The sequence below is a fragment of the Lissotriton helveticus genome, chromosome 4_1 (genome assembly GCF_964261635.1).
Source record: "Lissotriton helveticus chromosome 4_1, aLisHel1.1, whole genome shotgun sequence".
NCBI lineage: Eukaryota > Metazoa > Chordata > Amphibia > Caudata > Salamandridae > Lissotriton > Lissotriton helveticus.
The window spans coordinates 467,423,892-467,450,364 of NC_136063.1; the positions used below are offsets into that span (position 1 = coordinate 467,423,892).

Below are 26,473 nucleotides of genomic sequence, written 5' to 3' on the forward strand. Positions count from 1 at the left end.
CGTTACTCGAGTCTCACCCACGGTAGCCACATGGTAAATAGAATGCACTTGTTTACTGCCAGTGGCTGCCTTTTAAAATAAGGCTGCTGTGATGCATGTAGGTAAGGGGCACTTGACTGGTTACAAGTGTGCACATGTGTTGGTACACGTGCGCAGCCTGCGCATGTGAGACAACAATCACACACAGCCTGGTAATTGTGCACAGGTAGCCTGGCACAAAGGGTTCTCTAAAAGGATATAAGTTGACTTGGGGTAGGTCTCTTAATATTAGTAGGCACTCGTAGGTAAAGTGAGTAGGGTTTACTGGTTTATCTGCAGTGTCACTGAGTTATACACACAGGGTTAAATATGTCCTAAATTGCTGTTGTGCTTCCCTTGGGCCTACAAAGTCCAGTAAGGTATCAAACTGGGTTGAAACATACATGCCAGTTTTGAATATTCAAATCCCAAGAATTTACACTTGCAACTTATAGGTCATCCAGAACTGGCAGATTTCTCTGACTCAGCTCAGGATCAGATTCCAAAACGTTTGTCATCCTACTAGGCCAAGTTAATTACTCTACTCTCCAGCAACTTAAAGGAGTAATTGACAATGCTTCACTCAGCCCCTGAGGTGGAAGAGGTGGGGAAAGAAATCTGCATCTGTTAATTAGCTGTCACACAGTACTGTAGTTGGGACTACCCAGGCCAACAGAACAAAAGAGGAAGCCCAGACCTCTGGAGCCAAAACAAAATGGGGCTCCACTTTGATTTTGGTGGGAAAGTCTATGGCAGTGATGTCAGCTAGGGGCAGAGCTAAGACGCCCAGATGAGATATTCACAGAGACCTCTTGTCTGAGCCATCTTGGATGGTTCCAGCATGCTGTGCATGAAGATTGGGATAGGGGTGGGGGGTGAATTGGCCAATGGTGCCTGGCATCTTGAACTTTCCACCCCCACTTCAGGCTCTTGCACAAGGGAGAAACAAAGAGTTGGACACTTGAACTGGATAGTGGCACAACATGGAGATCTCAAAGGACAAGCCCTCTGATGCCCTAATGGACTAAGGACTCTGCCTACAGTTGACCCCCAGGAACAGGTGGTCTCTCCAGAACAAGTGAGGCTGGTTCTCTTTCATCCCATAAGGACCAGTTTGAGGATACTATGGACTTCTGTACCCCAGCAGGAGGAGAGGAGCACCAGAGACAAAAGAACAGAGAAAAGCTGGCACAGGGAGCCAGTGTGACCCAACTCCCAGCAAAGCAGGTGGCTTTAATAACCCAGGCCTGCTGCAAAGGCTCTAGGTTGCTTGGAGCAAAAGGACTCCAAGCTTACCAAAATCAATCCATCTTTGGCCAGAGTTATGTCATCTGGAAGTTCTTTTTATCTGATCTGCTCAAAAGGGGTAACTGGGTGCATGGGGTCCTGCTGCTATTCCTGCTTATACCCCTGGGGTGCGCCAGGGCCTGATGTATGTTTATGAGTAGGTCATGCTCCAGAAGGGGGCATGTGTGAGACCCCACCCCCAGAGCTCGGCCGGGCCTAGTGACCCCACCCCTTGGGCTGGTCTATGCAACGAAGGGGTCAGGGAACCCTATCCCTGGGCCCCTGATGATGCAAAATAGGAGGGGGAGTGCGGACGAGCCCCCCCCCCCCCCCACCCCACAGAAAGAGAAAGATGAATGGTACGCAGCAATCTCCCCCTTCCAAAAGAACTTACAAGGTAACTCTAAACTTCTGGGGGCAAAGAATGCATGACCCAGGCGTTCAAGTCTTGATTTTATGCATTTAAAAGGCTTGAACTTTTTTTCTATTAGCCTGAGAGTACAGCAAACCCTAAGGGTCCATTCTGTGGCTATATGTGCTAAACGTATTAGTTTTTCTGATATTTTCTAACACCAAGTTAAATGTATTTATATTTTTGAATAATTTAATTTTAGTTATTGTTATTTCCCATGGAGTTTTATTATATGTCCCTACCTCCATTATTTTCTCTAGAAGGGTGCTACAGTACCAGTGGTTGGGCACAGTTGGTGCTGGACTTACTCTAGAACTGAACTACAGAATATTTCCTACTGTTTTGGGTCCTTTTTGGCTCTAGTAATTTTAAAAGTGCAGTTAGTAAACAGTGATGGGCTTACTCTTTTGTGGGTGTGTGTCTATTCCTCTCAGAACTCCTCCTTAAACCCCGCCTATTTAGGGTCCGATTCCGACATCGGACTGACTCAGGTTTGTCCGACATTGGTCAGGAGCCGTAACCGACTGGCCTGCTGTCGTCGGTTGCGGCCCTGCACGTACTGTGCGACCGAACCCTGTTTGATCGCTCTCATATACTTCACAAGGGGAGCATGCATTCCGAGCGGAATGCATGCCTGCATTGTGAAAAGCAGGGGTGCATTTCATCCCTACAACCTGTGGCCGGCACCCCAAGGTGCCTGCCACCGGGTGCAGGTATCAACTTAGGGGCACCATAGGTGCCCCAGGCCGCCATTCGGCAGCCTTGCACCCATTGGGGCCCTGTTACGGATCCCCAAAGAAGTTTCGGACTGCCTTTTCGTGCCAGAAACACCGGAACGAAAAGGCAGTGGAAAACTGCCATCGTACTCCCTCGGTCGTGAAGAGGTGGCCGGGGGAGTACTGAAGGATTTCTGGACGGCAGACAGGCTCTCCGAGCCTGTCAGACACCATCCGGAACTCCGATTCGGATTCCTTTCCGACCGAGCCCATTAGAATGGCTCGGTCGGAAAGGAATCCGGGCCGGCACATTCCGATTCGGTCAGAAGGGCTCCGACCATCATTCAGAGCCCTTCCGGCTGCAATCGGAATCGGCCCCTTAGTAGTAGGCATTCTCCTTTTTCCAGCCACTCCTGTTGGTCCCTCCCACATTTACTACTAAGTAGCAAACTTACATTAATTAATGAATGAATCAATGAATATTAGTCTACTAAAGCACATACTTAGCCCAGAGGCAGGATGGACTGTCATACAGATATAAAAGTAAGGCTCAGACTGATGTATCTGTAAAGAGCTAGGTCTTCAGAGCCTTGCAGAATAGAGAGTGAGACACTTGTCCAGAAATATCAGCAGGGAGGGAATTCCAGAGCCTAGCAGCGGTGATGGAGAAGGCTCTGCCTCCCCATCCAGCTCTCTTAAACCTGGGGACTGACTTACATGTGTAAGGATCTCCCCATTGAGAGGATAGGAGACGTGGACATTTACACTCATAGGTTTGGGAAATTGCAATTTGAAGTAAGTATAAGTTTTGTAGAACTACTTTACATACTACAAAAGGCAGTTTGTGAATTCGGGCCAATAGTATGTAAATCATGGTGAAATAAGCATTGCAAAATCATTAGGGATGTCCATAAGAGCTCAATCAATTAATTTTTGTGAGACATTTACATTTCATTCTGGATTGATTATAGAGAAAATAGTTTATTTCAGTTTTGCATCCTTCCTTTGCAAATAAATACATTGTAGAACACATTATATAATATGCATATAATTGTTGACTTGGAGAACCACAGAAGAAAGGTTTCACGCTTATCGCAAAAAACTGTTCTGACCAACAGAAGGTTAGGTCTGCAAGGGAAGAGATTGAAATAGGTCTGGAAGCAGTCAGATGGTATCACTTCAGTGCTATAGCTTTCCAGTACAAACATATATTATGAAAAGAAAACATTTGCTGAAGGGAAACAGGGCGAGAAAAAGAATACCTTCTTTTCAAGTTTGTCAATCAACTTCTGGAGTCTGTTAATCTGGGTCATCCACTGGTGATCCTCCTCCACTGAGCCTATGGGGACACATAAATAATAAAATATAAAGCATAACCAACAGCTGCGGGAAGTGAATTTAAGACACAGCTTGTAGCCTTCTGTTGCTTCTTTAGAGAAAAGAATACAACGCTTTGCATAATACTACGCCAAACATTTTCTCTGCTGACAGGGTAACGCAGTACTCTGAGATGAGCACCTCACATTGCCGCAGGCATTACAATGCTATACTTTTAGTCAATGAGATCGAATTACTTCACCGGGTACGAAGACACAGGATGCCCGCATCTGCGTAAAGTGGCATTTTAGGTTTCACACAGAGTAGGAAACAAAAGAAGCTGCTGCTACCATATTAAGGGCCAGATGCATCAAGCATTTTTTGCCTTCACAAATGGCTGATTTGCAGAATCGGCTGTATGCGTACGCTAAAAAGATGCAGCAAACCCTATTTTGGGATTTGGTAACCTGTTACCGAATCACAAAATGGGTTTTCGATTCGCTATTAGGAAGGGGCGTGTTTAGGGCGTCCCTTTCTAATACCAAATCTCATCGGTATGCATGAATGTTTTGCGACCGAAATGCGGTCACAAAACATTCGCATTTTACCACCTATTTTACCACCAATTTGCAAATGGGAAGGGGTCCCTGAGGAAACCCTTCCCCTTTGTGAATGTCTATAAATGCATTTTCTAAGAGGACCACTGCCTGCTCTTGGAAAATGAAAGGCAAAGTTTTAATTTTCTCTTTTGGAAAGCATCCCATTATCCTTTAAGGAAAATGAGCTACTTTACAAAAAAAATATTGCTTCATTTAATACAATCGTGGACATGATGGTGAAATGCGCATGCGCGGACGGCCGCGCATGCGCATTGGTATCCAAGATGGCGGCGACGGCGGCGCGAACGAGCAGAGGGAGCCCCGGGACGCCGCGGACAAGGTAAGTGCCTTTTTATTTACTTTTATTTAAAATTTTACAAAAGTTAGCTATGTAGGGGAGGGGGGCAGGCGGCGCGTAGTGGGGCTACGCGAAGTGCGTAGGTGGGCTGGGCTTCTTACCTACTTTGCATAGCTTCGCGTAGCCCCACTACGCATGCTACGTCGGACTTGGGCTGCACATGCTCAGTTCGTCTTTTATTCACAGTTAATAAAGCAGCCATATTTTCACTAGGCCTCACTGGCCAGAATGGGAACTATCATAGAAACAAACACAAATAAATGTTAATAAGTGAAATATAGCCCTTCTGTTTACCTCCCCCCATACTAAGGTTTCCCTATTAGTTGTTACCTAGCAAAATAAGCAACACATAGGCGTAATATGCTCACCTGTCTTCATGTTTTCGCCACTAAATACATAAACAGAAAGCACATTTATGCCGCTTTTGATTAAATTAAAGCTTTGCATTAGTAAACAATATGACGACATTACTAAAGTAGTCAGTTATAGTTTTTCATGCAAGCAGATTAGTATTCCCACGTGTATTTGTGTGTGCACTCTATACTATGTTGATTAATGTTTTCCACATCACGCAATTAATAAAAGTTATAGTTATGAGGAAATATCCTTGAATCTAATGGCCCCAGGTAAAATCGGGCAACAAATGGCCGAGAAATGGTTTGATACCACATGTTCACAGGCACATAGTAAGCTAATGAGTGCTATAAAACAGATCCCACAAAATAGGACTAAATTGGCCATACTTAAAAAGGACTACAAGTTAGCTGTAAGAGCCAGGAAGAATGATACCAGAAAGGAAGCTTGGGAGGCTTTGATGTCGGTCGACGTTCTTAAAAATAGTCGCAGTTTTTGGGAAATTGTCAATAAGCCCTTTTTTTCGGACAGTGGTAACACCGTGGCTGAATGTAACATCACCGAAGCACAGTGGTTAGCACATTTCGAGGGTATATACAAGATTCCCCCATCTACAGATTCTGTATCCTGTGATGTCTCAAGAGACTTAACTCCGCCTTTGAGCTTTAATGAGGAGGAAGTAGTACTGGCCATTAAGGCTATGTCCAGTAATAAGGCGACGGGCCCAGACGGTGTTCCAGCCGATTTGTACAAAACGTATCCCGTTTTTTGGGCAAAAGTTCTGACTAAAATTTTCAATACGGCAGCAAAGGGAAACCATCCACCTTCTTGGGCTTCATCTATTATAGTTCCATTTTTTAAAAAAGGAAGTAGAGGAGATGCCCGATGTTACAGGCCGATCTCCCTAATCGATTCTGCTGTAAAGGTTTTGGGGAGGGTGGTCTTAGGAAAATTGATTGGATGGTTAGACGAGAACAAGGTAGCATCGAATTTTCAATATGGTTTTAGAAGCGGTAGGGGGACCCAAGACCAGTGTCTTAACTTATTCCTGTTAATTGGTAAATATACCTTAGCCAAAGGGGGAATACTCCAGCTGGCGTTCATGGATTTATCGTCAGCTTTTGACCTGGTAAACAGGTCAAAGCTTTGGCAGGTTCTCCTAGATATAGGGATGGAAAAGAGTCTTGTTTATTGTTCAGCTGACCTGCATCAGAACCATTCTGCACAGGTACGGTTCGATCAAGATGGAAACTGCACTAAGCACTTTAGCTCTGGCCGTGGAGTCCGACAAGGTTGCTTTTTATCACCATTACTTTTTACCCTTTATATTAATAATTTAGGCAAGTTTTTAGATGTAGCTAGTTTAGATGTCCCTAAAATTGGTCAGGAGCGTTGCCCTGTGCTTCTGTATGCTGACGATGCGTTTTTGATATCTCGCACATCAGTCGGCCTACAGAAGCTGCGAGAGGGATTTGGAAATTTCATGAACTCATTGGATTTAAGGATAAACATAGCTAAATCACATGTGAAGAGTATAGGTCACCAGAGTAAAAGAAATAGCAGGCCTTTTTATTTTGAAGGCTCCGAAGTTACCAGGGTAACCTCTTTTATGTACCTGGGGGTACTTTTTTATGACAACGGTACATGGGTTGCTCAACATATAATTAAGGTTAATGGTATGGCTAGGTCAATTGCGGCCGTAAATGGGTTTTCAAGACGGCTGGGGGCCAAACCTGTAGAGGCAATGTTGGAACATTTATAAATCAAAATGTATTGCAATCGCAACATATGGTTCCTCAATTTGGGGGTATAGACCCATGGAGGGTTTACAGATTGAGGAGAATAAATTTCTACGGGGAGTATTATCGGTCCCCCAGTCAATGCCTACCTATGCTGTTCATCAGGAATTGGGGATGGGCTATATAACAGATAAACTTAGGCTGGCTCCAGTCATTTTTTGGCTTAAATTATGGCTTAATCCTGAATTAGATCTTAATCATAGACTAATTAGGGATTGTCTCATTCTGGATTATGTACATAAGATTAGGTGGCTTGTTTACGTAAAGGAAACTTTGGCAACAGTAGGCCGACAGGACCTTTTTAAAAACCCTGAGAAAATTACAAGAACAGATTTTAGCTGGGTGGAAAAAACAGCTTTTAAATTTATGGGCCGTACAACGAGAAGAATTAGAGTTGATAAAAGTAACGGTAAACGCACATTATCTTTTAAAGACTTCACCCACGCTGGAACCCTACTTAAAATTCGTTACTAGGCCTTTTCACCGTATGCTTTTAACACGTTTTCGTTTTAACTTAATTTACCTTTCTTTAGGAAGCTCTAAGGGGTGGTGCAGTCTGAAAGAACTAGGGCCCTGCTGTTGCGATAACTTCTCGGTTCAGGATACAATGCACCTTATAATGTTTTGTGACTTTTATAATGAGATCAGAAAGAGGTTCCTATTCCCAATACTAAAAAGAAAGGGTTTTATTCAAGTAAAGCCAGCCTTATTGTACTTACAGTTATTAAATGATCCGAATTAGATTTTTTATATAGCCAGTTTTCTTGTGGCAGCTGATAGACTGAGGAATAGCCGTGAAAAAACTCCACAACTAACGGGGTTTTAGATTACTTGCTTTTTATCCTTTTTAAACTATTTTTAATTATGGTCAAAATTTTAATGCTGTGTATATTTAATTCTCTGGATGCACTGTCACTTTTCCCCTAAAAATGCACTGCGTTTGAACAGTACTGTATGGCACCTTTTGCACATAGCCTGTTGTGGCCGGATTACATTACATCACATTGTATTTTAGGTACTGTATTTTGTATTCTTGCATTTATATGTTTGTATGTTTGTGCTGTACTTTTATGGTTTTAATTTAACCGAATAAAGTGGATTGATGATGATGATGATGGTGTGTGCACTCTATACTATGTTGATTAACGTTTTCCACATCACACAATTAATAAAAGTTATAGTTATGAGGAAATTACTTCGCAAGGGGTATACAAAATTTTGTTTCTCTACCTCGCTCCATCAGGTTCAACAAGTCATCCAGGCCGAAAGCATTTTTTGCATCGTGGGACTTTAATCCTGAGTTTATAATGGACTCATAAAGGATTATTTATCTCAGAATACAAAGAAATATCCTTAACTGGATGAGCTGTCATGGACCTGGGAAGCTTCAATGCTCTGGAATGTGGGGTGTGAGATGATTTCTCTGGGGTCCTGTCAGTGCTTAATATTGTAAAAGTCTAAAGTGCAGTGGCCCAAAGTTTTCCTAAGGAGCTCACTGCTGATATTGAGTAATGTCGGATTTGGCAAATACCACAGTTGCCCAATTGTCCTTCACTTTCATCACCTATTTTGTGTCTCTTTCTTAGTTCAGCTGGTTCTGATTCCTCTCGGCTTCCTCCCTCTGTCACTATTTCCCTGTCGTTTTCATCTTCCATCTTTCTCCCTTTCAGCCTGTACCTCCAAATATCTCCCAAAATTTCGATTTTTTTTTATCTAAACATGTTTCAAGTTCTTCACATTAGTACAGTTTATACTTTAGTATCTTCTTCTCTGGTTTCTCCAAAGACTCTTTCTTGAAATTCCTTAATTTCTATATCATAGTTTTTTCTTTCTCTTTCTTGTTTTTCCTGAATTGCTTTCTTTATTGACTTTCTAGCATTCCTTCTTTTTCTATATATGCAACACAACCTTAACATTAAAACACTAATACTATTATTGGTACTGGAATTAATATTTTACCTATAATTGAACTACCTATTTCTTGAAACCAATGTTTAACTGCTGAAAGACTTTTACCAAGTCGTTCAAGAACACCATCAACCTCCAGTGGTTCAATTTCTCTATGCAACTCTGTAATATTTGTGATGTACTTTTCAATATTTTGACTTTTGTCTGGTATGTAGGTACAACAGTGCTGTACCTTCAGAATTCCACAAACTCCTCCCTCTTTTGCCAATATTATATCAAGAGCAAGTCGATTCTGCATCACCATACCTCTCATAGCAACCATTTTAGTATTTATCATTAAGAATCCACCTGCTGTGTCTCTTGACAAACGATCTACTATAGTTGATAATCTTCGAATTCGGTTTGCATTTAAAGATATTCCCACTGCTGGTATCAGTGCTCCAAAAATATCACCTATTATTTCTAGAACACTCTCCCTTTTTCTACGACTTAAAGATTTACCTATATCATGTATTCCATTAGTACCTCTATCTTCATGAAAGATTTTAGGAAAGACCAGACCCATGTAACATGTCCCGTACCAGTGGTCCGGTAATCTATAATAAGCTTTGTTTCCGCATATGAAGTATATGCCAGGAAAAACTGGATCTTTTCCACCTATAAATCCCCAACCCCCTATGATTCTATAGGTGTCTTTATATTGACTTGCTCCCACAAAATAATTGTCATACACACCGATGTCTCTCCTAATACAAAATTTCCCTAACAATGGAGTGTCTATATTTATACTAAGAACTAACACGAAAAATTGGAGGGTCTCTGAGACAAGAGGCTGAGTCTGTAAAGTCCCTATTGAAATGCCACACTGTTGGATTGCACAAGACCAATCCAAGTGGTCACATGACACTAGCTGTGTAGTCGATATCCTATCCGACCACCCACTTGGCGGAGCCTCGTCATATAGGACAACTAGAACCAGGGTAGTGCGTCAAGGCCCAGATGAATTGGCCATACAACCCACAATTCCGGTTCAAACGATGAAAGTGTCCATGCCACTACATGGTACTGGTCGTGTGCAGTGCAAACAAAAAGGTGAATAAGTGATGTTTAAAATGGCGTTCCAGGCAAAAAAATTTCTTTATTGATATTCACCAGGACGTCAGGTTAAAAACAGGTGTAGAACAGTGTGAAAAAAATCACTGTTTGCTTAGCTATGTTGTAAAAGCGGCCAACATGTTTCTGCCAACTGGTGTAACTACACCGGCATTCTTCAGGGCCATATAGATAAGCTGTTGCTACTGCATGGAAACACGCTAATGTTTTCCTATAAAGTGAAGAAGACAGACCTAGAATCCTCAAAGACTGTCAAACTACTGGTGTGGTCAAAGTGACCATCCTACCGTATCCCCTTGTGCAAATATCTTGATGGAGGATACACTCCTGTAAAAGAAACAGAAAAGGAAAAAACTATTTTGTGTTCATAAAACAATGTAACCTACAAAATGTCATAAGGACCAAAAATAGGCTCAGCAAGGCTAGTCCCTATTAGAACAGCCAATGAATAGTATTTAGGTTGCACAAAAAGTAAACCATAGACACTGCTAAATGTAATTTAACAAAAAGTAAAGTAAACACGACTTACCCAGCAGTATGTGGGAGTCAAACCTCACCTCACCCGGCAACGGCTCGGAGAATGAGGCCCCGCTCTAAGCACAAAAAACATATATAAACATGTAAACCTAAGTGACTCAGAGGGCTTAAATAATGTCCTGAGTCAAAACTATGTCTTAAAGAAGTTTGTGCATATTGAAAACTGGTTGTTAGATTGCCCACAATGATCCTAAGTCCCATGGAGAGTAAAGGAAGGCTGGTTGATTGAAACTAATATAACAAAACTTAACTGACTGAACAGATCCTCTGTGAAAACATATTCTTCACTAGTGGCAATTGTCACAGGGAAAATGTACCGTGGTGTAACTAATTCACAATGCAGTTTAAGGTTTTAGGCTGTGAAAAGCAAACATAGCCAATGTCTGCCTCTAAGGCTAAATTGCAATATTAGGCACATTACAAGTCCTTGCTCAATTGTAAATTGTTGATCTTAAAGAAGTAGGTAAAACTATTCAAAGCTACGTGGCTAAACCAAGCTCCTACCACAGTTTGGGCACAGCGCGACGCTCCTGCTTACCTCTCCGTCGGTACCTCTCGGCTGAATGCGAAGCCGAAGGGGAGGCGACGAAGAGAGGCGAGGCGCGTGGTTTTATACCCGCTCTGATTGGAGCAATTATCCGTAATGTCAGACAACTGCAGTTCAATTGGTAATGACAGACTGCGAGCGTCTGATACAGCGCGCATGCGCGCCACGATGCGTTCAGTACCTTGGGCATGCGCAGAAGGATAGAGGCGTGCCCTCGGTTAAGTAAACAAGCACCGCTCGGTCGCGCATGCCCCGCTGTGTGTTCCAACAGTTTTTAACACGAGAAGTGGCTCGCAAATAGAGCGTGGTCGCTCGTCGTGCTGGATATAATTAAAAAACACAACCCGCAGAGCATACGATGCAGACAAGGAGAAGCTCTAGATATAACAGTGTCATCTCCATAGTCTGGAGACTTAATGGAGGCACTGTGTAAGTACAAAAGGAAAATAACATCGCCTCATGTTTCTAGCAAGTGTTAGAAAGGTCTCTTGATGTAAAGGACCTTATGAAGTTTATGACGCGCCCAGGTTGAATAAGTTGCTTGGAAACACCACAGGGCTAACTTCAAAATATAGAGACCGTGAAAGGGTATAAGGTGGGAGCTCCCCTAACACTGATGTTGATCGTGTGGCTAAGTGTGAGCCAATAGGGATACAATCTGACCACTATAGACCATGAGTTTAGCTCCCTGATAGACAGGGCGAACACATCATGGGGGACTCCAAGAATAGAGCCACCCGCGATTTACATGCTATATTTATAGCCACATTCACATTTCTATCATCAATGTTTTCATCTTCAAATGTCCAATATTTGGATTTCTCATGCTTTACTTTTTCTGTACGTTTATAAGCAATTCTTCTCTCTTCAACCATATCTAAAAATGCTTTCTCCCCAACTCCCATTTCACATGTTAAATTATTTTTGAAGGCATACTCATGACTCAATTTGTCTATTTCTAAAAAGAATTCCCCCATTACTCTAGCAGGCTTTACTTTATTCATGGAATCAACAATTTTTAACTTAGCAAAAACATCATCTGAATTTGAGTAATAATACTCTAGCTTTCCTGTTTGATAAAACAGGCTTGCAATCACACTACACGTGATACCATATGTAAGTGGGTGATGGTGATATGTCACCCCTTCAGAAACAGATGCAGGTAATTTCACACAAACGTAACAATCACTAGCATCCACTGTCTTAACATATACAGATAACAATCTTGAAAATGTATTTTTGGTGTAATCGCTAATTGACCTATCTTGATGCAATTCTGGTCTGTATACATGCTGTTTGTTAGAATTTGATTCTACATTTTGTTCATTTGAAGTTACATTATGTTTCAACTTCACTAAATTATCCTGAAAAGGAATGACAATAGCTAAAATTATCCATATTAATATTAATAATCCTGTACATATTGAACACATTCTACACCATTTTGTAAAGATAGAACATTTCATTTTATGGTCATTATTAGCCTTTTTTTTTACACAGTGATCGGTCTTACAATTCTCTTAGACTTTTGTCACCTATAGGCTTTCACTTTTCACTTACAATGTCCTTTTTATATATCAGGATTTAAGGTTTTACCTTTACCTTGTACCTTTGATTAAATATCACTTTCCTCTGTGATTCAGTTCTTTACTCACTTTTCCCATTTGTATTTGGGCAACATAAGTTCTCTTGGCTACTGTTTACTTCTTAAATTGGAGGTAATACTATATATGACCACTCAGGTGACTTGTATTTTTGATTTGGTCTTCTCACTCTTTTTGGCCTTTGAACAACTTCTATTCTTTTTCCCAATGACTCCTTTTGGCTGGTTATTTCATTTACTTGATCTTCTGGCTTTCTTGCTTTGTTAACCAGTTTAAATTTCAGTCCATAATTCCCTTTAGGCCAATTATCTCCTTTACAAACTCTCTTTTTCTTAGGCTACGAGGTGTTATGTTCGGCTTTCCAAGCCCTTTTTCTTGAACTTTTTCTCAATGGAGTTTCATCTGCACTGTCATCAGTTTCTCTTTCAGTCTCTTCGACAGTTTCATTTATGGCAAACTTTATGATATCTTTTTCTTTTTCATAATCAGTTTTCTCTTTTGACAGTTCTTTTACTCTGTTAGGAACATCTCCATAGCTGGTACTTGGAATCTCATCCTTATCGTGAGTTATTTCCTCTTTTCCAGTGTCAGGATTTTGGTTCCTGCTTTCAGAGCTTTCAGACTGTTCTTCAGTATTCTCTTGATCACCAGTTTTATTTTCACATTGCTCAGTGCCCTTACTGGTGTCAGTCTCCACCAAATCTCGATTTTCAGATTGATCTTCAGAATTTGGTATTTCAACAGTTTCTCCTACTCCTTCAGACGCAGAGTTAGCATCTGATACTTGCAGATGTCGACGTTCTTGTTGAGCTTCAGTATCTGGATTTCTCTCTGGTTCACCTTCCGAATCAGAATCAGTTGTGCTTTCACCTTCCTTGTTTGGATTCTCAGGTTGAGGTACACGGATGGTGTGGCTTGCTGCACCCATCTTTTTACTCTGGCACATTTAACTGCAGTGGTGCTGACCAATATGACCTGTCTCGGTCTCTGCCAATGAGGCACCAAACCGTTTCTTCTGCGATGTACCTTTATCCGAACCCAATCTCGAGGAACTAGATCATTAGCTGGATTTTTCTCTTTCGTGTTTGATTCAGTTCCTACCTGATGGAACACAAAAGTCACCAAGTCAGACAGGTTTTTGCAGTAATCCAGTATGATGTCATCATTAATAGCTAACAGTTTATCAACTGGTACAAATGCTTGTCCCATCACTCTGCCCATTAAAATCTCATGTGTCCAGTCTTTCTATCAGGAATACTCCTTAAGGTCATCAAAACAAGTGGTAAGGCGTCTGGCCACTTCAGTCCTGTTGCCAAACACATTTTTGCAATCCTATTTTGAATTGTTCCATTCATTTGTTCGACTACCCCTGAAGCCTCAGGTCTGTAAGCACAATGCAATTTCTGACGAATGTCCAGGGCTTCACTATCATTTGCATAAGTTCATTTTGAAAGTGCGTTCCACGATCAGTTTCGATCGTTACTGGAAATCCGTACCTTGGAATAATTTCTCGTAAAAGCAACTTTGCAACTGTTATTCCATCGTTCCTCCTCGTGGGGAAAGCTTCCACCCAGCGAGACAACAGACAAATGATCACCAAAACATACGTAAGCCTATTACAAGGTGTAAGTTCTGAAAAATCCAACTGCATTCATGTAAATGGGCCTCCCTCCCGTCCTATGGTTCCCAGACTCACAATTGTTTTTCTGTTTGGATTAAATTGCTTACACACCAAACATCTCTGGCACAAACTTTCAGCAATCATCCTGAACTTGGGATTGTACCATGTCTGTCTAAACAGACAAAGCATGGCATCTCTTCCAACATGAGCTTGACCATGATACATTCGGGCCATATTTGAGATCATGCTATCGGGCATTACTGGTCTTTCATCTTTGTAAACCCAAATTTCATCTTCTTCTCTTTACCTACATCCTGCCTTTAGCCAGATGTGTTTCTCTTCTTCATCAGCTTCTTGCTGCATTTGCCTCACTTCCTGCCAAGTCTCAACTACTGTGGTTAGCATTAAAGGACTTGAAACATGCTCTTCCCTTCTGTCCCGATTTATGGATGTAAGATTTTTGGCACAATATGTTGCAATGGAATCTACATACCTGTTACCTCAGGTGATATAATCATCCCCCTTCTTATGTGCTGCGCATTTCACTACTGCAATCTTATCAGGCAATTGAATTGCGTCAATCAACCTTCTCACAAACTCAGCATTACGTATGGGGGATCCTGCAGAAGTTAAATAACCTCTTTGGGACCACAGTTGTCCGTAGTCATGGACAACCCCAAATTCATACTGACTATCAGTCACTATGGTAACCTTAATTTCCTTTTCCAGTTCACATGCTGTACAGTTCAAGTTCTTTTTCATAGTCAGGCATCCCTAAAGCTGGTGCTTCACATAAGCTAGTTTTTAGCTGTTCAAATGCTTCCACCTCAGTTTTAGTCAGTACTATTGGGTCTCTGATATCTGCTCTGGTACTCTCTGTAACTGCTTTGCTATCAGTGAGAATCCACTAATCCATTGTCTACAGTAACCTACCATTCCCAGGAACATCCTTACTTGTCTTTGAGTTTTTGGTGGCTGCATTCCTTGTATCATTTTGATTCTTTCTGCAGTGACTTGTCTAATTCCTTTGGCAATCTTATGACCTAAGTATTGCACTTCTTTCTGACAAAATTGTAATTTTGATGGAGACACTTCATGTCCCTTCTCTGCCAAATGATTCAACAATGTAACTGTATCTGTTATACATGCATCTTTTGCCTTCGATGCCACTAGAAGATCATCAATATACTGAACCAATACAGACTCTCCAGGCATTTCCAAACTTTCTAGTGATTTCTTTAGCAACTGATTAAAGATAGATGGACTTTCAGTATACCCTTGAGGAATTCGGCACCATGCCAAAATACGGTCTCCAAACCGGAACGCAAATATTGGCTGGCTTTCTAGATGTAATGGAACAGTAAAGAACGCTTTACACAGATCGATCACAGTATATCATTATGCATCATGGGAAATTTGATATAAAATCACTGCTGGATTTGGTACAATCGGACAACATGGGACAACTATTTTATTAACCTTTCTAAGGTTTTGTACAATTACGAATATTCCGTTCAGCTTTTTAAATCCCATTATCGGTGAATTTCAAGGACACTTTCTATCTCTCTCAAAATGCCTTGATCAATCATTTTGTTTATTACTGGAGTTATTCCTTCAATTATCTCTGCTGTCATTTTGTATTGGGGAACGTTTGGGTAACTCACACCTTCTTTTATAGAGACTTTTACAGGATCTACGTCTGTCATTAATCCAAAACCTTCTCCTGTGAAATCCCACCCCTTCTCTTTCACTACCTTTTTCAATTCATCAAGTATCTTTTCTCGATCAAACACAGGCGACAACTTATTTTGTTCTGCCTCAATCATGAGCATGGTCATTCTATGCAGGCTATCTTCATCTGGGGTTTGCAATTCTATACCATCTGGCGAACAGTATATGGGACAGTTCATTTTACACAAAATGTCTCGTCCTAACAGATTTACGGGGCTACTATCACACACCACACATCGATGCATGTCTTTGAAATCTCCAATTTCTACTTCAACTGGTTGTGTTGAGGATGTTTTAATCTGTCTATTAGCTATGCCTACAACTTGGATGCTCTCTCCCAAGAGAGGAAGGTTTTGGACTTCCACTGATGTAACAGTAGAATGGGTAGCACCAGTGTCCACTAGGAAAGTCATTTCTACATCATTCGCCTTTCCGTTCACAAATGGATCAGACTGATCTACCTCAAGAGTGGCTCCAAGCACACACTCTTCTCCCTCTCTCAGGCACCGTCAGAAACTTTCATCCGACTCACTTCCACCTTCCTCTTGTAACCAATACTGGGGACTCACATTCACTCTGGGCGCTCGGTTTACCTGCTCGCCTCTGCTGAATCCTGTCTCTGCACTGTATCTCTGCATATTTACACTGTGTGGAAGTGGTGGTTGTGGCACCTGACTTTGCTGAGTAACTATCTGCAGCTGTTGCGGTTGCTGTTGAATTACCTCATGCTGCACCTATGGATTCAATGATGTATTTTCGGGATTAACTCTTGGTGGATACTTACACTCTTTCTTTGAATGCCCATATCCTGACACAATTATGACAAGGGAACTTTTTCTTTAGTTCTTCTATATTTTCTACCAATTTTGTTTTGTTAAAATTTCCTTTAAATTTACCTTGACTATCTGTAGTTTTATTTTCCAATTGTGCTACTTGGTGTTCCGCTACTTTTACTTGTGCCCACATAGCTTTTTCCTTTAGTTTCTTTTGTTTAGCTTCAATCTCATCACTACAGTGTTTGGCTTGTCTCAATACCTCATCCACTGTACTCGACTGCCATCCTATTAAACAATGCCTAATCATGTCTCCAATTTCTGGTCATAAACCATATATGAATCGATATACAAAATGACTCATGTCTTTTTCACTCAGTTCCTCATATCCACTGTATTGTTTAAGCACCAACAATAGTCTTTCATAAACTGCATGTGCAGATTCCTTCGTTTCCTGTATAGTTCTGTCTATTTTAACCCAATCTGTTTCTTTTGGTGGAATCTTATTTTTCAAAAACACTATTACTTGTTCGTACTTTCGCATGCTTTCAGGTGACGGGGCACCTGTCACTTTATCACGAGGGTATTCCTCTCTTGGCGAATTTACAGTTATCTTGCACTCAGTCCACAGATCTGCTGGTACAACTATGTCAAATAATCCATCCAGATCAACCCACAGTACTTTTGAAACTTTGACAAATCGATCTACCTGTCGGTACCATTCTACTGGCTTTTCTCTCAATCTGGGGAAATCATTTGTAAAGGATAATATATCCTGTCTACTCCAAGGAACATGTACATCTCCTCCTACAGGTATTTCTCACATAGGGAACTCATTTGCGACTGTTTCCTTTTCTCTTACAGGGAATGCTAATGTAGATGTATCACTGACCTCTTCTTTCTTCTTTGCCCATTTTATTCTCCACTTATTCACATCTCCCCATCTCCTTAGTAGTACAATCAATTCTTTGATCTGGGTTAACCTTCTTGCAGTATTCATATTTTCAATGTCCTTTTCTGAAAAGTCTACTCTATAGGATTTCTGCAATGTTTTATTCTTCGCGAACTCTACTTCAAATTAATTCGCTAATCCTTCTAATTGATCATGTACAGACTTTGCTTTCCATGTTTTACTCTTGCACATGAATATAAGTTCGTCATCTTGGTATGTTTTTAATCTGTCTGTTCCAATTGTTCCAATAATTATTCTTTTTAACCTTGCCACATCTAATACTTTAGATTCATGTTCTTTTAATTTCAAAGTTTTAAGCCAATCACTTAATTCTTGTTTCGATGGTCCTACAGGAGTCACTGTTAAATCTATTTTCTCTGTGCTCTTTTCAGGTGTAGCAGACTCAGATTCTTACCCCGGTCGCATACGTATAAGTTAAACTCTGATTAAAAGTTAAGTCAGGCGGATTTACGTTTCTTGCTCGCTTAATTTCTGACAAATCTGGATAAATATTTTCTTTTACCTTTTGCAAACTTTGCTGTAACGGGATTGTCAAGCTTTACTCTTTTATTCTTTGGTTTTCGAACACCGGGATTACAGGTCCTATCGTTACTGGGACTGTTACTGCTTCTATGTTTTTCAAAGCTCTTGAATCTTTTCTATTAATTCATTTGTAGACTGTATATATGCAGCAGTACTTGTTTGTTTTACAACTCGTTTTTCTACTCTATTTACGCTTCCTCTTTCGTCATTTTGCTTAGGCATACAGGTAAGTCTTGTTTCTGTTAGTGAGGCATTTGGATTATATCTCATTTCTACTCTTTCTGGTATAGCTCTAAAATTTGAAAATTGCCTTGGGGTTTCATTAATTCTTTTGTCTACTGGTGGAGCATTAGGTGTGGTCCATAAAGAACCTGGTTGATATGGTGGCGGTTTCCTATTTAATATTTCTTCTAGTACAGCATCCTCTGATTCACTATCACCATAACCTTCTTTCCTTGTTTCCACATTTTTCCTCTTTTCTGTACATTTCCGCCCTTCATATTCATCCACTAATCTGACTGGATATATTCCTTTCGCACATGTCAGCGTTTCTCCATCTACGACGCATTCTACTCTTATGTGTTTCTCCCCATAATCTACGCAATCTACCTCTTGGTCTGCTATGTCTTTCCGACCTTTCTCGTTCCATTTCATGCATTTCATCTTCCCATTCAACTAAAGCTTCAAACTGAGTCAATCTAGGTCTTGGCTCAAGCTTCATCATCCTTTCTCTCAAGTTTCGCAAAACTGCCACATTAAAAGATCCGACATCTGGGAAAGCTAACACACCATCATTCCTGGTATATCTTGCCCAATTCTCTAGCCAAACACATGTATAGTGACCATATTTCGACAACATATAGGAAGCAGGCATTTTCGGTGGAGGAAGTCATTTTCCCTCTCTTGTTTTTATCGCCTTATCCTTCACCATCACATTTTTCAATTTCTTAAACCACGAAGGTTTCTTCTTTTCTTCTTCGTAATAGTAATCCATTTTCTGTAAAATCCCTGTCTTTCAAAAGATTGCGTACTTCTCTGTTGCTGTTCCGTAACACTAACCTATCACAGCGCGATTTACACTAGCGTATCAATTAGAACAAGATACATCTCCTTAGTGCTTAATCAATAGTTTTGCTGCTTTTCGTGATGCACCAATCAGCCCTTACTCTGTCTTGGTCACAAGGACCAATCTCTGCGCGACACTTTTGACGTCACCAGTGCTCCGGCTTCTGCGGCGCCGACTGACCCCCCCTTTGCAAGGTTTACCGAGAACGCGTTTTTACAAGATGTTCAACTGAATTGGTTAGTAACTTTACACAAAACAACTTCATTCGTCTGTTTCGCTAAATAAAGTGATAACATTTTCAGCCGCACATGTATTCTGTATTTCCAGTAGACAGCGCTTACCTCTTCTCTACCACAGAATTTTACACTCGCCGATAAAGCAGCGCTTACCTCTAACTTTACCCTTTCACAAGCTCGGGTTAAGCTCTATTACTCTCCCAGCAGTAAGTTTTAAATCAGGATACACAATGATCCCCGTACTTGAAGGCTAAGATTTTATAGACTATCCTCGCTATGCATTTATCCTTTCACGCGAAAAGTCCCTAAACTTGTGATGTGCGACAACACCACTTGTGATATACGACAATACCACTGCAGTATACGATGATACTACTTTTTGAAACAGACTATGCGATGTGCGACTTCACTTGCCACACTTCCTCTGCCTGCAGACAGAGGCTCAAAAATCAATGATGAGGGAAAAGAAATTGTAGTTCATTCTGCTTCCTTAGGCTAGAGCAAAAAATCAATGGGGGAGAATGAACCACTTGTCCTGTGTTACCAGGGTCTATCATAACGTGGGGCGGGATATCTTTGTAAAAAACCCTTATATGCGAACACAGGTGTAAGGCGGTATATCTTGGTTCCCCGCCATTCAGTGTCGCAACAGAATTATCATTGGGTCTTTTCCTAAGTATGTTATGCTGACCTCCACATGGAGGAAGACCAACTGGTGTTACAGTAGTGGCCAGGAATGAGAAAAAAAGGGGGGGTGTTTGTGCTCGGTTGAGTGAAAAAAATATATATTAAAATTCCTTATACCAAGACTCTCGTATTTTATTCTACAAATCACAGGTATAGGAAGTTAAAAACAGAAACGTGCATCTGCAGGCCTAATTATTAGCCTTAGGCACTGGAGAATATGATCAACACGTTTCAGCCTTCTGGTAACTCTAGAGTCGTTCGTCAGGACCAATATTTTAAGAGCCTGTTGTGGCTCCTAATTAAGTAAAAGTGAGCTACTCACCACTGTTGAATTTTTTACGGAGATCAATTGTATCTGTACCTGTAAGGAAAAGAAAAAGTATATATCCAGTGATGTCAACTTGCAATAATCTCAACATGTGTCAGTATGGCTGTTGCGGTTACATTTGTACTGCTTTTGTCATCCCATAAGTCATTCTGCGAACATAGTGCGTATTTTCATGCTAATTTGGTGCAAGAAAGAGATATAGCTGTAGTAGTATCATGGCAGGGTGAGAAGATATTAAAAATATTAAAAAGGCCTGGTGATGTCGCTGGTCAGTGATTTAATAAAACAGAACCGTTAGTCTGTGCATGTTAGGTTTCACGGTCTTTATGCATCATAGTGCTGAGTTAAAGTTTAATGAGAAGGTTGCACTTTATGAACGTATAGGGGACTAACGCTATCGTAATCGTGCCTTATATGCGATTATGTTTGAAAACAATGCCTTTGTGTCCGCCTCGTGGTGTTAATAATCTGTAATCATTGTAGATTGTATGACATTGTCTAAACGATGGATAGTCACTTTTACTTATTAAAAGAACATTGTGCGCTATGTTGTAGAAGTTCGCAAATATATACAATCTAGGTGTGATCGTGGTATATAGATACATAATCGGATGTGGTTTATATGACACCAAACTAGAGGAATCAGTGGTTTCGGAGCGTTAACGAGATGTCAGAAAACACCTATATTCAGACGCACTTGTTTGAAGTAGAGTGAAGTAGTGTGGCTCACTGGTTAGAGGCGGCAGACACGAGAGCAGAGGACGGCCTGGGACCAGGGTTCGATTCCCGGCGCGGCAGGTTTCTGGACCAGGGTCAGCGGACTCGATAATTCTCTCGCCTCGGTGCCCACTCTGATCAGCGTTCACACTCGGCAACTCTGGGCATTAGCTTGCCTCATCTTCACTAACGGCCCCACCAGACCGCCGGGGATGCCTGGTCTCACCCTGGAGATACCCATTAAGGGACCATCTCTCAGGGAAGCCAGGAAGGGTTTCGCAGCGGTGGAAGCGCCTTGGGACCCTACGGGTAAGTAGTGCGCTATATAAATGCCTATACATTTACATTTACACATTTACATTTACATTTGTTCAATGCGAGCGCTAACGCGAGGTGTCTTTACCTTAAAACATTGGGGCTTTCGGGTCCATCTAGGAACGGGTCCAGCTGAGCAGACCTGTTGCTGTCATTCAGAAAAACAGGTGTCAGGACATCAAAAGGGCAGCGGTTACTTACAGTTTAAGTTGTAAAGCGGGCGGCCATTGTTCATCTTACTGGCGCTGCTGCTACTGTAACTTGTGCTGGCTCTGGTTCTTTGGGTGACGCGCACCCATGTTAGACTGGTTTTAAGCTTTAAGCAGCTTGCAGTTGACTTAAAGAAAGACTATTCAATGGGTGTTGGTTGGCATTGTTAGTTGGTAAATTTTGGCTACAGTTGAAGATAGATAATCTGCAACGATTAATTTAAATAAAAAATAAAATATAAAAAATATAACTAAACACTGTTGTTATGTTCCTATTTTGATTCAATAAAGGAACAGATTGTTTGGTTTCATGATTCGTGTAAGGTGGTCATTGGAGCACAGATGAAAATTAGGATATTGCTGCAGTTATTGGAATATGATCAGCAGCAATGAAAACATTTTTTGAATTTGGGTATCAAATGGATAGAACAGTTCTCTAATTATTGGAGAAGAAGTCATCGCGTACTTGTGGCGTTTTGCCAAGTTCACTGTTACTCGGGTAACGTTATACGAGAGAGATGCAAGAGAGCTTGTCATATGCTCAGTGATGTTTATTGTCAGCTGTCTTCTCGTAGTAGCGTTATGCGAGGGAGTGCCAGGTGATGTTATCGTTCATGCCTTCCTTATCTGTTTTCAAACAATGGACCCAGCGTTGTTCTTTTTCATGTAAAACCCGTTCTGCGTTGTGATGTTTGTTGGTAAGGGTCTCTAGGATTACCCAATTGATGTCTTCAGTGGAGTGGTTAACCTCTATGAAATGTCTGCTCATCTTTGTAGTGGCTTTTTTGCACAGGATATTGCTCCTGTGCTCCTTGTTTGATCTTGCGGCAGGTCATCCCTATATATTTAAGGTCGCAGGGGCAGATGATCATATACACCACGTGGGTGGCATTGCAGTTTGTGTGGTTGCGTAATTCCCATTTCAGGTTGGGGAGGAGTTGTAGACTTTTGGGGGCCCATTAGGATGGCAGGCGGATGGCCCCCACCAGGCTGGCGGTAGCCACCGCCAGCCTGGCGGGGGCAATCCGCCCGCCATCCGCCATCCGCACCTATATTCCTCCCCCCACCATATTGGGATGGCGGGGGGGGGACCGCGGCAGACCGAAAGACCGTCCGTCGCTTTTCCGCCCCGGTTGCCTTGTGACCGGGGCGGCAAAGGTTTAATATAGTGGTGGTGTCTAATAGACACCGCCAGCCATATTATGATGGGCTGCTTTGGATGCCTTTCCGCGGCGGAGATGTTGCCACGGAAAGGCATGCGGTCTTCACTCTGGGGGCCCGCTGCGGGCCCCCAGAGTGAAGGAGAGGTGGGGGGTGCACACGGCCCCCTGCATTTGCATAGACAAAGCGCCAGGCACCACGCGGTCTGTCTATGCAAATGCATTAATGCATTTTTAGCATTGTGGCGGGCGCTGCTGAGAGCACCGCCCGCCACAATGCTAAAAATGCAGGATGTGGCCGCCACTGTGGCGGGCACATCCTAATTGCTCACAGGAAGCTCGCCCTCTGGAGTGGTCTGATCATTATGCTGTCTTTTTTTCTTTGCCACCTAACAAGATCAAGGTCAGGAGCAGTAAGGGCAAAGACGAGCAGATACGTCGCTGGGGTAGACTTGATGCCATTAAGTTTAATCGGCATCTTTTAGGGTCTCTTCCAGAGGCCGATCTGCCCATATCAGAGCTAAATGAGGTGGTATCTAAATGGTTGAGCAATGCAGTGGACACCATGCTCCCTTTGACATCTAAGAGTTCCATGTCACATTGTCAGCCTGTACCTTGGTTCTCAGAGAAATTGAAGCTTCTTCGGGCCAACTGCAAGGCGCTTGAAAGGAGAGGGAGGCGTAATTACTCCGTCTCGCGGAAAGTGGCCTATAAGGAAGCCCTTAGAGGTTACCATAAGCAGTGCAAAAGTGCGAGAGCTGCCTATACCACGAATATGGTAACGCAAGCGCAAAATTGTCCTCGAGTTCTGTTTTCCATTGTCAGGAAATTAACAGGAGCTGGTACTACTCCAATTCCCCCTTCCTTGGATGAGGCTCAATGTCAGTTGCTGGCGGAATTTTTTATTTCAAAGGTTGAGCGCATTTATGATTCACTGAGTTCTACTCCTTCGGCAGAGAAATCCCAGACTGGATTTTCGTTGTTGCCTGAAATTCCCGCCACCTTAGTGAAGCTCACGGAATGGCAATTGTTTGATGATGCCTCCTTCCTTTCATGCTTGAATAGTGTGAAATCAGGGTCTCCCCGCGATCCTTTACCTGCCAAAATCCTGAAGACGTTAGATCCTAACTTATATCAGGTATTTACAAAACTGTTAAATGCCTCTATAAAGGAATCTCATGTACCCCAGGCATGGAAACATGCAATGGTGGTGCCCCTTCTGAAAAAGGCTGGTGCGGATGTTTCTAATCCTTCTAACTTTAGGCCCATATCCCTGTTGCCCATCTTTTCAAAAATCATGGAAAGGCACGTCAACACTCAACTGAACCATCTAGTGGAGAGTTCTGGTTTTCTACACTCATCCCAGTCCGGCTTCCGAGCTCACTACTTCTCAGAGACAGCACTTCTCGGAGTTACGGAGAGTCTACGACACGGTATCGATCAAGGTGAAACTTCGGCACTCATCCTGCTTGATTTGAGTGCTGCGTTCGATACCGTGTCCCATTCCATCCTTTTGAGATCTCCCCGCTCCCTGGGAGTGGCAGGCCTGGATTTAGCCTGGATTGCCTCCTTTCTTAGTGGGCGTACCTTCCAGGCTTTCTCGGCTAAAGCTACATCTACAATCTGCTCATTTGCTTATGGTGTTCCCCAGGGGTCTATACTCAGCCCCTTACTGTTTAATATCTACGTAAGACCCCTGGCCACCATTGTGGAGGAAGCGGGGCGGACGCTATTCTCCTACGCCGATGACACCCAAATTGTGTTCTCTCTGTCAGGCAGAGATGAGAACAGCCCCTCTGCTCTAAAGCTCGGCCTGGTATGCGTGGCCGAGTGGATGCAGAAGAACTGTCTGAAATAAAATGGGGAGAACACAGAGGTGGTGATATTGGGCAAGAATAAAAATCTATGGGGCCCCCAACATTGACCTAGTGATATGGGACCACTTCCACAACCAGCCACAGTGGTTCGCAACCTTGGTTTCCTTGTTGATGACAAATTATCTATGAGGCAGCAGGCTACAAAGGTTGCTCTGATCTGTTTTTCCACCTTAAGAAGGCTCCAGAAAATGTTATGGATGCTGCCCCTATCCACTCAGAGAACTGTTGTCCAGGCGTTGGTTGTTTCCCGCCTGGACTACGGTAATGTTCTCTATTTGGGAGCTGATGCTGCAACCATTAAGATTCTTCAGGTAGTCCACAATGCGGCTGCCCGCCTACTTCGGAAGGTTCCTAGGAGAACTACAGCATCTTCTGCTCTGCGTGACTTACACTGGCTTAAAATCTCAAGCCGGATTAAATTTAAAGCCTTATGCTATCTGTTCAAGATTAGGCAGGGCACAGCCCCTAAATACCTACAGAACTTAGTTCAACCATACAGGACTCATCGAACCCTTAGATCTTCTGGGAATGGAGACTTTATTATCCCAAGATTCAAACTTGCCAGAATGGGTGGGCGGTCCTTCGCTCATCTAGGTCCCAAGCTCTGGAACGCTTTACCAGTTGCTCTAAAATTGGAGAATAACTTGCTGCGGTTCCGGAAGGGACTTAAGACCTTGCTTTTTGAGTGATCTGCCCGTTGTCCTGGTCTGCTTGATATTACCTGATACTTCTTTCTTCTTGAGTCTATCCCTAGCGCCGGGAAACCCACTGCGGGTAGCTGTTGCGCGTTACAAGTTAAATAAATAAATAAACAAAATACCCCCCATGGGACCCCTGCCCTTATGGCGGGCTGTCCCAATCCCCAGTAGGATGACGTGCGGACAAAGTCCGCCCGTCATCCTAATAGGCCCCTTGGTCACTTGTGTCAGTTTGCATACTGAGCAGCCTCCACAGGGGTAATGTCCTTTTATTGGGTTCAGGTTCCATGTTGTCAAAATGGTGGTTGTCTTTATTGTTTGGGGTCTCGTACGTACAAGCATGTCTTTTTAGTTCTTTTATGTGCAAACCGTGGTTTTGGCCGTTTCAGTGTATGCGAGGTGAGAATTCTCCAATTCTTATTGACGATTTTCTTCACCGTGTTGGAAACAGTGTTGTACGTGGTTACGCAGGTAAGTAAGTCCACTGGATCCTCAGGAGTCGTTGTTTGTAGTAAGTTCTCTCTAGGTTGGTTCCATGCTCTTTCCTGACATTTCTTTACAGTTCTGATAGGATAGTCTCTTTTCAACAGCCTGTTTTCCAGACCTTGAGCTTGTTGTTTATAGTCTCTCACTTAAACTGTAAGTAACCGCTGCCCTTTTGATGTCCTGACACCTGTTTTTCTGAATGACAGCAACAGGTCTGCTCAGCTGGCCCCGTTCCTAGATGGAGCCGAAATCCCCAATGTTTTAAGGTAAAGACGCCACGCGTCAGCGCTCGCATTGAACAAACAAGCGCGTCTGAATATGGGTGTTTTCTGACATCTCGTTAACGCTCCGAAACCACTGATTCCCCTAGTTTGGTGTCATATAAGCCACAACCGATTATGTATCTATATACCATGGTCACACAGTTTATTCGCTTTATTTATTTCTTTATTCAAAAGATAACTTTAAAAGAGTAAAAGTCTTATCTCAATCAGTTATATTCATT

The 26,473-nt window shown here is 42.2% G+C and overlaps 1 protein-coding gene across 2 annotated transcripts in view; it reads right to left on the reverse strand.

Annotated features, from left to right (window-relative positions):
* Nucleotides 1–26,473, reverse strand: part of NECAB1 (N-terminal EF-hand calcium binding protein 1) — a 1,511,734-nt gene that overhangs the window by 368,796 nt on the left and 1,116,465 nt on the right. For both annotated transcript variants that reach the window (XM_078687059.1, XM_078687058.1), the window contains exon 8: nucleotides 3,696–3,772. In XM_078687059.1, the coding sequence (XP_078543185.1) occupies nucleotides 3,696–3,772 (77 nt within the window). The remainder of the gene's footprint in view (nucleotides 1–3,695; nucleotides 3,773–26,473) is intronic.